Here is a 16,918-nt window from a genome sequence, read left to right on the forward strand (position 1 = left end):
AACTCTTTTTTATTTCTTTGGTTACTGTGCTTTGAGAACAGCCAGAATTTAAATGGCAACTTCACTAAATATGCTTAAGTTTAAGGAGAAACAGAAATGGTTTATTTCCTAGTATTGGAAAGATTTCGAGAGAGAAATCAACCATGAAGTTACGATTTCAAGTTGATTCAAGTACTTGCCACAACAAGAGGGCTCACTTTCGTCTTTTTTCTCTAAGTGTGGCTTGGAAAGTACAATCAGAGCTTCACATTGCAAAAAGTGAAAGCTGATAATGGGGTCCAAGATAAAAACAAAGAGATGATTCAGGTCGCGCTGCCTTTATAACATCAACTCGGGTGCTTCGATAAATTCTACTGCATTAATTATCGAAAGAAGTGGAGACGCACATCTGCAATCTGGAACTGTACCTGGCAAGATTTCACTCAGCGGTATAAACTTCAGAGATCGACTCATTCAGCTTGCCCAAACGGAACGGAACAAAAATTTTACCCCAAATCCTGAAACGGCGGAAAATTACCCCAAATCCTGAAATACGGAACGGCGGAAAATTACCCCAAATCTTGAAAGACGGAATGGAGGAAAATCGCTCCAAATCCTAAAAGACAGAACTATAAATACGGTATTTTCCTTTGGTACGTTTAACGGGTAGGGGTGGGGGGATAAGACCTGTAAACAAAAACTCGTATCATATCAACCAGGCGACAGAAATATCTTTTGTAGACTACACTCTTCAGCCGATAGCGAAAACACAGAAGCGGTATTTGAAAGATACAATGACAAACAAATCTATCAATGCATAGAAAGCACTTAAGTCGCACAAAGTGCAGTTTTAGTCTCTATGGATGTAACCAGCCTGTGCACGAATATTTTGCAAGAGGAAGGAATTGAAAGCCTTGTACTTGGGAGAACCTCAATGCCAACAAACTAGTTTAGAGAAATACCTAGACTCATACCGAAGGAGAATTCATTTGAACTCAGTGGGATAAACTATATATATCTTCAAACACAAAGCACCACTTTGGGCACAAAAATGGCTATTGTTTCTACCAACATAATAACGTCTAAGATAGAAAACGAACTAACTAGCGCAAGCTCCATCGAACCACTCGTGTGGGAGAGATACATGAACATGGACGATGTGCCTTCCGTTTAGAAATAGGCCTCTTCATTATTGTAGCCAACAGGTATCCTCCTTAAATTCACGACTGACATACTTGAAGAAGATATCATCTTTCTCAATACTGCGATTCTTAAAGGCGAACGATTTACGAACCTATATACGTACATTTCAAACCTATGAAACTTTTCGTTCACTTTCTGTCGCGCTTCAGGCGCGAAAAAATGATTTATCGAAGGAGAAGCCCTAAGAGAGATCTAAGAACTAATTCGTCAAAAATTATATTTGAAAAGAAAATCAGACACTCCAAGTCGAGATTGCGTGAAAGGGGCTATCCAAATAATCTGGTTGAAAGTATTCTCACAGAGGTTGATTTCACTAACAGGAAAACAACACTCTAGGCGAAAAACAAAGTCCTACTAACTAAATTGCCTTTTGTTACACAATATAACTCATCAGTGACCAGCCTTAAAAAGATTTTATTGAGCAATTGGCAAATTATTGAGGAGCAGCCTAAGCTTCGAGAGATGTATAGGGAGCTTATCAATAATTTCATATTTAAATCAGAGCAAAGGTCTAAAGCTAACCACGAAAACAGCAAGAGTCGCGTCGGTCTGTCAGCCCACTTGACACTTCGAAAACCACAGAAAGTAACCTCAAACGAACTAAAAAGCCAATAACATGATGTTACACTTGTGAGGGGAAAAAAGGGTAGGAAAAGATCTCACCTACTTACGTAAACGACCAGAACTCCGCTATGACTTAGACACACAGTCCAGATGTTCAAATCTAGGAGCAACCGTGCTGGCACCAAGTTACCTAGTTAATATGTTTTAAAACAGCTTTGAAAACCACTGCAATGATACAAGGATTGCCAACAACATGAACCTCTCATACCTTATTGAGTCACCTTTATTAAAAGCTTTCCTGTTGTTATAGGAGTGGAATGGCTCGAAAGGGATAGACAAGTAATTTAGTATTTTGAACTGAATTGATAAAGTAAATTGGCCACCGTAAAGAGTTTAAAAGCTGACGTTTCCAGCGTTAGACCTTCGTCCGAGGGATTGGAGGAATGTGGGTTGTGTGTGTGTTTATACGCAGAAATGGAGCTACGTTATCGGTGGGAATATGGTGACGAGGAAATAAGAATAAATTAGTTGAATGAAAAGCGCTCGTTGATTCTCTGAGGATTAATAACCATAAAAGTACCTGTTAAGAGTTTTCTGAAAGGTGGAAAACTACAATGTACCAGACAAGTTCACGTATATCATACAAAATCCTACACCATACTGTTAATGGATATAAAAATCATCTTCATCATTATTGTTATTGTTATTATTTCCTATTATGCATCTTCGCCCTTCATTTGAAGGAGGAACATTTTGCTATCACGTTGAGGTGGCAAGATCTTCTGATAAGATCCACTGATGCTTTCTGTTGCTATTCTTTGAGGTACTTTCATTGAAAAAAATAATTCAGCGTATATTGTAAAATGAAAGGGTGGCCTAGTACTTGAGGAAAGTGATTCTTTAACTTCAAGGTCGAATATCTTCATAATTTTTGAGTATTAGTGAATAAAAAACATCATCAACAACAACAACACTAATGGTTATGCAGGTTTCGTCCCATTGCAAGTTCGCCCCTTACCATATTTTGTGAGTTCGCCCCGAAATCCCTTGACTCGTTTTGTTTATAACATGTCTTGAGAAACATTTAATTTCGCCTTAATACGAAAAACACGATGGTTGCTATGAAACGCCGGGCACAACGACACGCGAGGTCATTGCTTCAGGATGTGTCTTGGCTCCCAAAGAAGCCGTTTGAGTTAAGTTTGTGCATAAAACTGGTTCTTTAAATTTGCTGCGAATATTAACATAAAATAATGTCAAACCAATTGGATAAGGACCGGAATAATTTAGCGGCTTTGCTTCACTCATGCAGTAGTCGTGCGTCGGTTAAAACGGCTGGTAATATTTGAATGATGATCGAACCTTGTTGTGGTTTCGCTTTTAAGTTTAATTTGATCGATATGTACTATGATCTCAACAGAATACCTTCAACAGTAGTTGAAAAGTTTTTTGGGGCAACTTGGCAAATTACGCCTTTTGTACAATAGTGACCGGCATTTTTATTGGCTTGATTTCAACCACCAAACTGAGAAAGCCACGTTCTTTAATTCGTATTGTTGCTTTCAAAGGGTTTTATGATTATCATCCTGAAATAATGGAATAGACGACGTTTCTAATGTTAAACGGCCTCAGTTACTTAAGGTTTACTATTTGTGTGGGTCGTCACCATACCTGCGGGTCGGCACACTGCTCCAGCGTCTTCACTATGCCCACAGTTTTCAATTCCCCATCCTCTGTGGCGGCACTGCGCTAACAGTGTCTCATTTCCTACACAGTTAACGTCATCCAGCCATATTGGACCTGTTCCTTGTCCAAATGCTGCATATGCAGGTGCCGATATAGCTCCTTCGTATCCAAGCTGCCGACAGACTACATGAGCGTCCTGTAAGTCCCAATAGTCGTCACAAATGGTTCCCCATGTATCATTGTAAAACACTTCAACACGACCAAAAGACAGTGACTTGGTGTGGCTCACCAAACGAACTGTGATTAAAGCGAGAAAAGATTTTCACATTTCACGGACTGTATTTACGATTTTTTATGTTTTAAGAGAGGATGAAACGTGGGAACTTTTCCCGTTGGGGTGCAGCCATTTTAAGAACAAAAGTCAAAAGTTCTCACAGAACTCCTTCTCACAGAAGTGGTTCTGTAAGAATATTTGATGTGTGAAGTTTGATGGTTTGCGGTTCTCACGGCTCTTTTGGGGACATTGCTTTGTTGTCTAGTGTGATGAGGTGACGAAATGTTTGGGCTGAGTCGTGAGCTGTAAAAGCGCTACGTTTGAGGTGTTCTCTACAAGCCTGAGGATATAAATTTCCAAGAATCTACAAATTTAATCAGAAGGTTCGAATGAACGAGGATATCTTGCAATCGTCCATTTAAGCAAATTTCCTCTCAGGTTATCTTTTACTCAGCAATAGTGATTTCAAATATAACATATCTTTACTTTCCTAAATTCGCGGGTATTTAACTGCTGATCTACAACAAAGAGTACCTTTTAGGGAACATCAGCTGACAGTCAGAATAACAACGAGGCTCGAAAAGCGCCGATTACAGCGCACCAAAAAATGCAGCAATGACAACAAACACAGGTGCTACATATAGCGACACCTAAAACTTACGACCTCGTCGCCTGACGAAGAATATCAATTTAGCAGTCTAAATGGCAAGGTCATTTGCTTTTGATTTCCTGACTCTGTATCATGAGAAAAACGATAAAAAATATATAGTTATTCACCACGAGGGATAATAACATATCCTCTAACATTTTCAAAGCCACCTCGAAGCAGGAATATTTTTAAGTGTCTTGAATACGAACTAATACATTTCTACCTCAAGAAAGACGGTTTATTTAGATTTCCAGGATCATGAGATGACCTAACCGCAAATTGATCTACTTTAGGCGAATTTGGGTTGATTGGACAACCCCCCCCCCAAAAAAAAAATGATTAACATGTAATCACAACAACAAATAACGAGATACGTATCGACAAATTCACAAGCTATCAACTTGTTTTACCTGTAAGTTCGTTGTGTATCTTGTGTGATGTATCTTATGTATGTTAATTGGTCTTCTTCATCTGAATCTCTAGATTCACACAAATTCCTGATAATATCTTTTGAGCAGTCCTTAAAATGGTCATCTTCATCTGAATCTCTAGATTCACACAAATTTCTGATAATATCTTTTGAGCAGTCCTTAAACTGCCTTCATTACTTGTAGTTTTCATTCACAATTTTTTGGTAGCTTTCCAACTCTTGTTCTAGTTTATCTTGGAGAATAAAAGGCTTGGATTTTTTGAAAGATGAAATGCAGTTGAGAACGCTTGAATTTCGAAATTTATTGCTCTATTTTCAATTTGCATCAGGCCGTGTGGTTTTTGAAGAGATTAAAACTCCAATACAAATTGACCGATGGTAAGCTAAATTCAGGCGCGATTTCTTACTAATTCCGTGAAGCTAAGTTCCAACAAATTTATAAAACTTGATATTTCAATGAATTATCGAAAGAAGAAATATCCTGTTATTCTTAAGGAATAAATTTTTACTAATTTAAGGTAATGAGTGCAGAAAGAGAACCGTTTCGATCGCGCTGCCGAAACAATTTCATAGTTTAAAAATTTACGTAATGAAATTTAATAGCTTCTGAATTCGCTAGATTCATGGCTCATTAATTTCTAAAAACTAGTGGAGGATCTGAAGAAGACTGCTTTGTTAAGCTTTATTAAAGTTATCCAGACCGTTATGTGAGAAATTGAAAACATGAAAACGATAACCGATGTTAAAGGGTTTACATTACAACGGCCGATGACAGCCATTCCCATAGAGTCTCATACAATCGATTCAGTCCCTGGATGTTGCAACCTTCGAAGTGTCCAAGATTCTACTCATGTCCAGGATTTTCAGTTAATTTTGTTTTGGAGTGAAAATCTTACCATTTTTCCCCTGACGCATCTTATAGGGTCGTAGCGAGGTTTTTGAGTTACATAATGATCCCAATTTTCTTCCATATCTTATGATCCATGATCCCAAAATTTCGGATAATTTTGACCCTTAATCCCGAAAAACCACAATGTTCCCGTCTGAAAAACATTGATCCCATCAAAACGATAACCGACGTTAAAAGGGCTTCGTCACGACTCGCGACTTACAACGGGCCAATGGCAGCCATTCCCGTCGAGTTTCACACAATCGCTTCACACCTGGGATGTTGCAACCGCCAGAGGTCTTAGATTCTTGTCATATCGAGGATACATATTTAGTGCTGTTTCGGAGTAAATATTTACCCATTAGGTATATTCTATAGTATGCTCGAAACTGGTTCAGCTTTTTACAATAAGGACTACGGTCTGGAATTTTTTTTCCACGCCATCTGCAGCAAAGTGAAAGAAGAAAGAAACCAGCAGACAAACTGAATAAGTTATTTATCGGTCTAGGTCGGTCCGTGTGGGATTAATTGTGCCTTGATCTCGAGGGCCTTACCGATGCGTCTATTGTAACATTTATACCTCAAATTTTTCGTTTGGTGGTGCAAGTTCGAAAGCATGAAGGAGAGCTTCAGATGCCTGCTGCAACGCAGTTTTTCTTTTGAAGAATAACATGTTTTAAGGACGAATTCTGGGGGAGAGAAGTTTTCCTTTGCAAATATTTATTTATTCCAGGGTGCGTTGGCCAGTTGTAGGAATCTTCAAAGCCACTTGTGGCCTCCTTGATTTCATATTTTCCTCGCATCATTGGCTATGAGGTGCTGTAAATTTTAATCTATCTGTCTCATTTTCTCACTCGACTGAAGTAAGAACCTTCGACTGCGTTTCGTGTTGCTTTAAACATCTCGAGAGAAGAGTGCTATTGAAATTTAGTATATCTACTCGATGATTATCGAGATGCGCGCGCTCTGATTGGTCGAGGATTGCATCATATCTTGCTATAATTATTTCTCATGGGGTAATCTTAGCAGGGGTGCTTAATTCAAAAATGGCTGTCCCGCGTTTTTTCAATGTTTCCGAGGAAGTAATAAACGCGAAAGAAGAAAACTCAATTTGGAAGAGCACAAAAGATGTTACCGAGTTTGACGGAACACTTTTCAAAAGTAGGATGTGAATTTTTTGCTGATTGAATAAAATAAACTTGTTAAAACTGTCTGTTTATCTTGATACGAGTGATCAACAAAATTATAACAAAACATGCGAAATTTTTTCTTCATTTACAACAGAATTCGAAAGCACCTGAGCAATTATGCTAAAACAAGTATTCGCCTCAGGCTCAGTGACCATTGTTGAATACTTCCCGAGACGAATATTCAACACTTTCACTGAGCCTTAGGCAAATAACTGCTAAATATCACCTCAACGCCAATGCAATCGACTTTTTCGCGGACCTCGCCAGTTTTATCTTTAAAGCTTGCGGGATATACTTTCTTTATGGCATCGAACTTCTGAGGTCGCCCTCTCGCAAAATGTATTTATCTTTTACATACTCCCCCATTGCACGTACCTTAAGGATTACCATGATTAAAGCGATCCTACTTGCAAATCTGTAATGTTTGTGCTGTGTCGATTAGCCGATATAAACGCGCGTGAAAGTCAGCATTTTTCTTATTTATTGCTCAAGACCGGCAACAGATAGCCTACGGATTGTATTTTCCTCGAGAGGGGAAGCTTTGACCTTTGTTGAAACTCTTAGGAAACGATGAGAGCACTAATTGTATATATGAAGAATTGTAATTAGCTGGCATCACACACAACAGTGCGTGTCCAAAGCACCTTTCGATTGTCCACCTTTTCTTCACGTGTGTGCTGATAAATTTGAAGGGCTTAGAAATGAAAATGACTTTCCAACGTTGCTTGTGGATCAATATAGAGTTACAAAAATTGACCATAGGTCATAAGCATAACTTTCCAACGTTTCCATGGATCAATATATGGTTAAAAAATGACCATAGGTCATCAAAATATGTTTATAGGTTTATACCTTCATATTTAACCAGCTAATATGGAGTGGGTACAGTCGACTGAAATTTTTCATAAAAATGAAAGGGAACCTTAAAATTTTGCTGGATCCCTTTAAGTAAAGATGACGGAAGAAAACCTTTTTAGAACCACTAATGCAAGGTTAGCCCTACTTCTCTAAAATGTGATTTGGTTAAACAACTTCATAGAACATAATAACGAAAATAGGTCTTTTTTCATTTTGACCTATCTACTTTGTAGATATATCAATGCCTTACTTGTGGGTCGGCACACTACACCAGCGTCATAATTATGCCAACAGTCGTGATCTCCCCATCCAATGTGCACGCATTCTGATATCGATGACTCATTTCCCACACATCTTACTTCATCCAACCATACCGGACCTGTTCTTGGTCCAGATCCTGCGTTACGAGATGCCGCTAAAGCTCCTTCGAATCCAAGCTGGCGACAAACGACATTAGCGTCTTGCAAGTCCCAAGACACGCCACAAATGGTTCCCCATACACCTTTGTGCTGCACTTCAACACGGCCAGAACGTGACAAATTGTAAGAATTCACAACACGGACAGCTGTCATTGTGGAATAACAAGTTATCTGGTTACCGTGGAGTCGATAAACCTAAATTAATTGTGTGATTCTACATATTGGAGTGAATTGGTCGGCGAATATTACATCAAAGTAGATACGCCAATGGCCATATCACTTAAACGGACCTCTCAAAATTCCTTAGCCAAGGTTTCACTTAAACTTTGATCTAAATCTGGCCGAAAACATGACGGAGAAAACATCACCAATAAAAACACTCTATTCAAAAAACCTAAGTCGCTTTTTTTCTTCTTGAAACCGTCTTGACGAATTTCTGAAGTCGTATGGAAAAACGAAAGGAATTAAAGATCAGAATTAATACAAAAAAGATTGTGATTGTTCGAAAAACAATGATCGGTAGTGTAAGCATGTTTACAGCAACCGCAAACGGCAAGAATGAACAGTATCAACCAGTGATATTCTTTACACACTGTTCATTTACGAAGTTAAATATATTGTCATCATTATCAATATTACTATTTCATTGTTGCGATTATAATTATCATTATTATCTTTTAAATGATAATAATAAGGAGGAACATTTTATTAACATATTGAGAAGATCAAATCTTTTAATAAGGTTTACTGATGCTCTCTGTTGCTAGAGGGTCTCAATGGGGTTGACCATTAGCCGTAAAACGGCCAAAATATTTAGCCATTAGACGTAAAAATTGACAAATTTTAACCGTTAGTCCTAAAAAAAGTTAACCGTAAAAAATGTCTGGTGGAAACAATGGAAAGGTGTTAACCGTTAGCCGGAAATTGGCCAAAATTTTAACCGAGAGCCGTAAAAGCCATCACCCCATTGAGACCCTCTTGCTATTCTTTGAGGGACTTTACAGAATAATTATTAACAGCCTGTTTTGTAGGATGAAACAGTAGTTTAGTACTTGAGATAAGTGATTCTTCAACATGGAGGTCGATTATCAAATCTTGTTATTCTATGGCAAGGTAGTCTTAAGGTAAATCCAAGCGCTCTGATGGTTTCTTACTAGGTCGGGAATTTTGCCATACGGACCGTTTCTACGAAAATAATCTCGAAAGCCGGTAAATTAAAATAAATAAGTTTTGTCCGAGTGCCATATCTCTAACTAGTTATCGACTTCGCTCGTTCGGTCCGTGCTGAATAATGTTAGTCGTTTTTGTACGGATCACCTTGTGCTCGATCCGTACCTGCCACGACCTCAGGCAAATATTCCCCAGTACGGCGCTCGCGCACGGTTGGTAAGGAGGTGATAATTCTGGGTAAACGTGGATAACCAAACACAAAAATAATGGTTAGTTTACTTATCTCTTCTGAGAAATGAAGTCTTTTCCATGATGATAAAATATTTTGTTTAATTTTTTCAGTTGTCTGCGTGTTTTTTTTTTCCTCCATCTCTAATGTGATGGTGTAGTTATATCAATTCCCGGTTTCAAATCATTGACGTATCTGTCATTATCATTAACTTCATTACTAACACTAAAGAGCTACGCCCTGAATTTACAGTGCCTTGTTAAGGGTTATATTTATGTGTGTGGGTCGTCACCATACCTGCAGGTCGGCACACGACACCAGCGTCTTCATAATGTCCACAGTTGTGATCTCCCCATCCTCTGTGACGGCATTGCGCTAACAGTGTCTCATTTCCTACACAATTAACGTCATCCAGCCATATCTGGCCCGTTCCTTGTCCAAAGGCTGCACGTCTTGGAGCTGATAAAGCTCCTTCGAATGCAAGCTGGCGACAAACTACATCAGCGTCTTGTAAGTCCCAAGAGTCGTCACAAATGGTTCCCCATGTACCATTGTAAAACACTTCAACACGACCAGAAGACGATGACTTGGTGTGGCTCACCAAACGAACTGTGATTAAAGAGAGATAAGTTAACCCATTTCAAGGACTGTATTTAAAAATTTGTGGTCCAAAGACTATAGTTTTTTTTTTATAGTTTATCGCCCTTATATTTAACCAGCTAATATGGAGCTGGTATAGTCGACGGAACATTTTCATCAATGTGGAAGAGAACCTCTCAATGTTTTTTCTAATCGGACTAAATTGGTTTTAACACATAACCATGAGTTAATCCAGTTTCAGTGCGATAGAATGTGGTTCAACGACATCCTTTCGAAATAGCATTCGAGCAATGGGAAAAGAGTGGGTTTTTTTAACTTTGACAAATTGTAGATATATCATTGTCATACTTGTGGGTCGGCACTCTACACCAGCGTTGTAATTATGCCAACAATCGTGATCTCCCCATCCAATGTGCACGCATTCTGATATCGATGACTCATTTCCCACACATCTTACTTCATGCAACCATACCGGACCTGTTCTTGGTCCAGATCCTGCGTTACGAGATGCTGCTAAAGCTCCTTCGAATCCAAGCTGGCGACAAACGACATTAGCGTCTTGCAAGTCCCAAGACACGCCACAAATGGTTCCCCATACACCTTTGTGCTGCACATCAACACGACCAGAACGTGACGAATTGTAAGAATTCACAACACGGACAGCTGTCATTGTGGAATAACAAGTTATCTGGTTACCGTAGAGTCAATAAACCTAAATTAATTGTGTGATTCTACATATTGGAGTGAATTGGTCGGCGAATCTTACATTAAAGAAGATACGGCAATGGCTGTATCGCTTAAGCGGACTCCTTAAAACTCCTTACCTAAGGTTTCACTTAAACTCTAATCTTAATCCGGCCGAAAACATCACGGAGAAAACTCCACCAGTAAAAACACTAGTCCAAAAACCTAAGTCGTTTTTTTTCTTCTCGAAACTGTCTCGACAAATTTCTGAAGTCGTATGGAAAAACGAAAGGAATTAAAGATCAGAATTGATACAAAAAAAGAGTATGATTGTTCCAAGAAGAATGATCGGTTGTTTAAGCATAACGTTTACAGCCACTGCAAATGGCAAGAATGAACAGTATCACCCAGTGATATTTTTTACACCGTTCATCTACGAAGTTAAACATGTCGTCATCATTATCAATATTCCTATATCATTGTTGCAATTATAATTATCATTATTATCTGTTAAGCAGCTTCGCCCTTCATTTAAGGAGGAACATTTTATCAACATATTGAGAAGATCAAATCTTTTGAAAAGATTTACTGATGCTCTCTGTTGCTATTCTTTGATGGACTTTACAGAATAATTATTAACAGCCTGTTTTGTAGGATGAAACAGTAGTTTAGTACTTGAGATAAGTGATTCTTCAACATGGAGGTCGATTATCAAATCTTGTTATTCTATGGCAAGGTAGTCTTAAGGTAAATCCAAGCGCTCTGATGGTTTCTTACTAGGTCGGGAATTTTGCCATACGGACCATTTCTACGAAAATAATCTCGACAGCCGGTAAATTAAAATAAACAAGTTTGTCCGAGTGCCATATCTCTCACTAGTCATTGACTTCGCTCGTTCGGTCTGTGCTGAATAATGTTAGTCGTTTTTGTACGGATCACCCTGTGCTCGATCTGTGCCTACCACGACCTCAGGCAAATATTCCCCAGTACGGCGCTCGCGCTCGGTTGGTAAGGAGTTGATATTTCTGGGTGAACGTGGATAACCAAACACAAAAATAATGGTTAGTTTACTTATCTCTTCTGAGAAATGAAGTCTTTTCCATGATGATAAAATATTTTGTTTAATTTTTTCAGTTGTCTGCGTGTGTTTTTTTTTTACTCCGGCTCTAATGTGATGGTGTAGTTATATCGATTCCCGGTTTCAAATCATTGACGTATCTGTCATTATCATTAACTTCATTACTAACACTAAAGAGCTACGCCCTGAATTTACAGTGCCTTGTAAAGGGTTATATTTATGTGTGTGGGTCGTCATCATACCTGCAGGTCGGCACACGACACCAGCATCTTCATTATGTCCACAGTTGTGATCTCCCCATCCTCTGTGACGGCATTGCGCTAACAGTGTCTCATTTCCTACACAATTAACGTCATCCAGCCATATCTGGCCTGTTCCTTGTCCAAAGGCTGCACGTCTTGGAGCTGATAAAGCTCCTTCGAATGCAAGCTGGCGACAAACTACATCAGCGTCCTGTAAGTCCCAAGAGTCGTCACAAATGGTTCCCCATGTACCATTGTAAAACACTTCAACACGACCAGAAGACGATGACTTGGTGTGGCTCACCAAACGAACTGTGATTAAAGAGAGATAAGTTAACCCATTTCAAGGACTGTATTTAAAAATTTGTGGTCCAAAGACCATAGTTTTTTTATAGTTTATCGCCCTTATATTTAACCAGCTAATATGGAGCTGGTATAGTCGACGGAACATTTTCATTAATGTGGAAGAGAACCTCTCAATGTTTTTTTTAATCAGACTAGATCGTTTTTAACACATAACCATGAGTTAATCCAGTTTCAGTGCGATAGAATGTGGTTCAACGACATCCTTTCGAAATAGCATTCGAGCAATAGGAAAAGAGTGGGTTTTTTTAACTTTGACAAATTGTAGATATATCATTGTCATACTTGTGGGTCGGCACTCTACACCAGCGTCGTAATTATGCCAACAATTGTGATCTCCCCATCCAATGTGCACGCATTCTGATATCGATGACTCATTTCCCACACATCTTACTTCATGCAACCATACCGGACCTGTTCTTGGTCCAGATCCTGCGTTACGAGATGCTGCTAAAGCTCCTTCGAATCCAAGCTGGCGACAAACGACATTAGCGTCTTGCAAGTCCCAAGACACGCCACAAATGGTTCCCCATACACCTTTGTGCTGCACTTCAACACGACCAGAACGTGACGAATTGTAAGAATTCACAACACGGACAGCTGTCATTGTGGAATAACAAGTTATCTGGTTACCGTAGAGTCAATAAACCTAAATTAATTGTGTGATTCTACATATTGGAGTGAATTGGTCGGCGAATCTTACATTAAAGAAGATAAGGCAATGGCTGTATCGCTTAAGCGGACTCCTCAAAACTCCTTACCTAAGGTTTCACTTAAACTCTAATCTTAATCCGGCCGAAAACATCACGGAGAAAACTCCACCAGTAAAAACACTAGTCCAAAAACCTAAGTCGTTTTTTTTCTTCTCGAAACTGTCTCGACAAATTTCTGAAGTCGTATGGAAAAACGAAAGGAATTAAAGATCAGAATTAATACAAAAAAAGATTATGATTGTTCCAAGAAGAATGATCGGTTGTTTAAGCATAACGTTTACAGCCACTGCAAATGGCAAGAATGAACAGTATCACCCAGTGATATGTTTAACACCGTTCATCTACGAAGTTAAATATGTTATCATCATTATCAATATTCCTATTTCATTGTTGCAATTATAATTATCATTATTATCTGTTAAGCAGCTTCGCCCTTCATTTAAGGAGGAACATTTTATCAACATATTGAGAAGATCAAATCTTTTGAAAAGATTTACTGATGCTCTCTGTTGCTATTCTTTGATGGACTTTACAGAATAATTATTAACAGCCTGTTTTGTAGGATGAAACAGTAGTTTAGTACTTGAGATAAGTGATTCTTCAACATGGAGGTCGATTATCAAATCTTGTTATTCTATGGCAAGGTAGTCTTAAGGTAAATCCGAGCGCTCTGATGGTTTCTTACTAGGTCGGGAATTTTGCCATACGGACCATTTCTACGAAAATAATCTCGACAGCCGGTAAATTAAAATAAACAAGTTTGTCCGAGTGCCATATCTCTCACTAGTCATTGACTTCGCTCGTTCGGTCCGTGCTGAATAATGTTAGTCGTTTTTGTACGGATCACCCTGTGCTCGATCTGTGCCTACCACGACCTCAGGCAAATATTCCCCAGTACGGCGCTCGCGCTCGGTTGGTAAGGAGTTGATATTTCTGGGTGAACGTGGATAACCAAACACAAAAATAATGGTTAGTTTACTTATCTCTTCTGAGAAATGAAGTCTTTTCCATGATGATAAAATATTTTGTTTAATTTTTTCAGTTGTCTGCGTGTGTTTTTTTTTACTCCATCTCTAATGTGATGGTGTAGTTATATCGATTCCCGGTTTCAAATCATTGACGTATCTGTCATTATCATTAACTTCATTACTAACACTAAAGAGCTACGCCCTGAATTTACAGTGCCTTGTAAAGGGTTATATTTATGTGTGTGGGTCGTCATCATACCTGCAGGTCGGCACACGACACCAGCATCTTCATTATGTCCACAGTTGTGATCTCCCCATCCTCTGTGACGGCATTGCGCTAACAGTGTCTCATTTCCTACACAATTAACGTCATCCAGCCATATCTGGCCTGTTCCTTGCCCAAAGGCTGCACGTCTTGGAGCTAATAAAGCTCCTTCGAATGCAAGCTGGCGACAAACTACATCAGCGTCTTGTAAGTCCCAAGAGTCGTCACAAATGGTTCCCCATGTACCATTGTAAAACACTTCAACACGACCAGAAGACGATGACTTGGTGTGGCTCACCAAACGAACTGTGATTAAAGAGAGATAAGTTAACCCATTTTAAGGACTGTATTTAAAAATTTGTGGTCCAAAGACTATAGTTTTTTTTATAGTTTATCGCCCTTATATTTAACCAGCTAATATGGAGCTGGTATAGTCGACGGAACATTTTTATTAATGTAGAAGAGAACCTCTCAAGGTTTTTTCTGATCAGACTAGATCGTTTTTAACACATAACCATGAGTTAATCCAGTTTCAGTGCGATAGAATGTGGTTCAACGACATCCCTTCGAAATAGCATTCGAGCAATGGGAAAAGAGTGGGTTTTTTTAACTTTGACAAATTGTAGATATATCATTGTCATACTTGTGGGTCGGCACTCTACACCAGCGTCGTAATTATGCCAACAGTCGTGATCTCCCCATCCAATGTGCACGCATTCTGATATCGATAACTCATTTCCCACACATCTTACTTCATGCAACCATACCGGACCTGTTCTTGGTCCAGATCCTGCGTTACGAGATGCTGCTAAAGCTCCTTCGAATCCAAGCTGGCGACAAACGACATTAGCGTCTTGCAAGTCCCAAGACACGCCACAAATGGTTCCCCATACACCTTTGTGCTGCACTTCAACACGACCAGAACGTGACGAATTGTAAGAATTCACAACACGGACAGCTGTCATTGTGGAATAACAAGTTATCTGGTTACCGTAGAGTCAATAAACCTAAATTAATTGTGTGATTCTACATATTGGAGTGAATTGGTCGGCGAATCTTACATTAAAGAAGATAAGGCAATGGCTATATCGCTTAAGCGGACTCCTCAAAACTCCTTACCTAAGGTTTCACTCAAACTTTAATCTTAATCTGGCCGAAAACATCATGGAGAAAAGTCCACCAGTAAAAACACTAGTCAAAAAACCTAAGAACCTAAGTCGTTTTTTTTCTTCTCGAAACTGTCTCGACAAATTTCTGAAGTCGTATGGAAAAACGAAAGGAATTAAAGATCAGAATTAATACAAAAAAAGAGTATGATTGTTCCAAGAAGAATGATCGGTTGTTTAAGCATAACGTTTACAGCCACCGCAAATGGCAAGAATGAACAGTATCACTCAGTGATATTTTTTACACTGTTCATCTACGAAGTTAAATATGTTATCATCATTATCAATATTCCTATTTCATCGTTGCAATTATAATTATCATTATTATCTGTTAAGCAGCTTCGCCCTTCATTTAAGGAGGAACATTTTATCAACATATTGAGAAGATCAGATCTTTTGATAAGATTTACTGATGTTCTCTGTTTTATGCTTTGAGGGACTTTACTGAATAATTATTAACAGCCTGTTTTGTAGGATGAAACTCCAACTTTAATGTGATAGTGTAGTAAGATCTATTCCCGGTTTCAAACCATTTAGTACATCCGTGACGGTCATCATCATTGACTTCATTGCTAGCACTAAAAATTTACGTCCTGAATTCACGGTGCTTTGTAAAGGGTTATATTTATGTGTGTGGGTCGTCACCATACCTGCGGGTCGGCACACGACACCAGCGTCTTCATTATGCCCACAGTTGTGATCTCCCCATCCTCTGTGACGGCATTGCGCTAACAGTGTCTCATTTCCTACACAATTAACGTCATCCAGCCATATCTGGCCTGTTCCTTGTCCAAATGCTGCACGTCTTGGAGCTGATAAAGCTCCTTCGAATGCAAGCTGGCGACAAACAACATCAGCATCCTGTAAGTCCCAAGAGTCGTCACAAATGGTTCCCCATGAAAAATTGTAAAACACCTCAACACGACCAGATGACGGTAAATTGGTGGGGCTCACCAAACGCACTGTTATTAAAGAGAGAAAAGTTTGAGTATTTCACGGACTGCATTTGCATTTATTTGGGTTTAAGAGAGGATGAAAGGAGAGAACTTTTCCCGTCAAGGTGCAGCTATTTTGAGAACAAAAGCCAATTGGAAAGTGGTGCAATGAGAAAATTTGATGTGTGAAATTTGGCGGCTTGCGGTTCTCACGGCTATTCTGGGGAGATTGTTGCGTTGTCCACTATGATGAGGTGATGAAATATTTGGGCTGAGCCGTCAAAAACGCGAGCTGTAAAAGCGTTACGTCTGAGGTCTTTTCTACAAGCCCGAGAATATACTCTAAAAGTTTAATCAGAGGGTT

At 39.0% G+C, this 16,918-nt stretch overlaps 1 protein-coding gene across 1 annotated transcript in view; it reads right to left on the reverse strand.

The window, feature by feature from the left end:
• Positions 1 to 16,918, reverse strand: part of LOC113665385 (scavenger receptor cysteine-rich type 1 protein M160-like) — a 58,786-nt gene that overhangs the window by 23,413 nt on the left and 18,455 nt on the right. Inside the window, exons 5-13 of the mRNA XM_089208644.1 lie at positions 16,270 to 16,581; positions 15,097 to 15,411; positions 14,448 to 14,759; positions 12,793 to 13,107; positions 12,145 to 12,456; positions 10,489 to 10,803; positions 9,838 to 10,149; positions 7,973 to 8,287; positions 3,418 to 3,729 (exon numbers count right to left, since the gene is read on the reverse strand). Coding sequence (XP_089064770.1) covers positions 3,418 to 3,729; positions 7,973 to 8,287; positions 9,838 to 10,149; positions 10,489 to 10,803; positions 12,145 to 12,456; positions 12,793 to 13,107; positions 14,448 to 14,759; positions 15,097 to 15,411; positions 16,270 to 16,581 — 2,820 coding nt within the window. The remainder of the gene's footprint in view (positions 1 to 3,417; positions 3,730 to 7,972; positions 8,288 to 9,837; positions 10,150 to 10,488; positions 10,804 to 12,144; positions 12,457 to 12,792; positions 13,108 to 14,447; positions 14,760 to 15,096; positions 15,412 to 16,269; positions 16,582 to 16,918) is intronic.

Source organism: Pocillopora damicornis, chromosome 6 (genome assembly GCF_964200805.1).
Source record: "Pocillopora damicornis chromosome 6, jaPocDami1.2, whole genome shotgun sequence".
NCBI lineage: Eukaryota > Metazoa > Cnidaria > Anthozoa > Scleractinia > Pocilloporidae > Pocillopora > Pocillopora damicornis.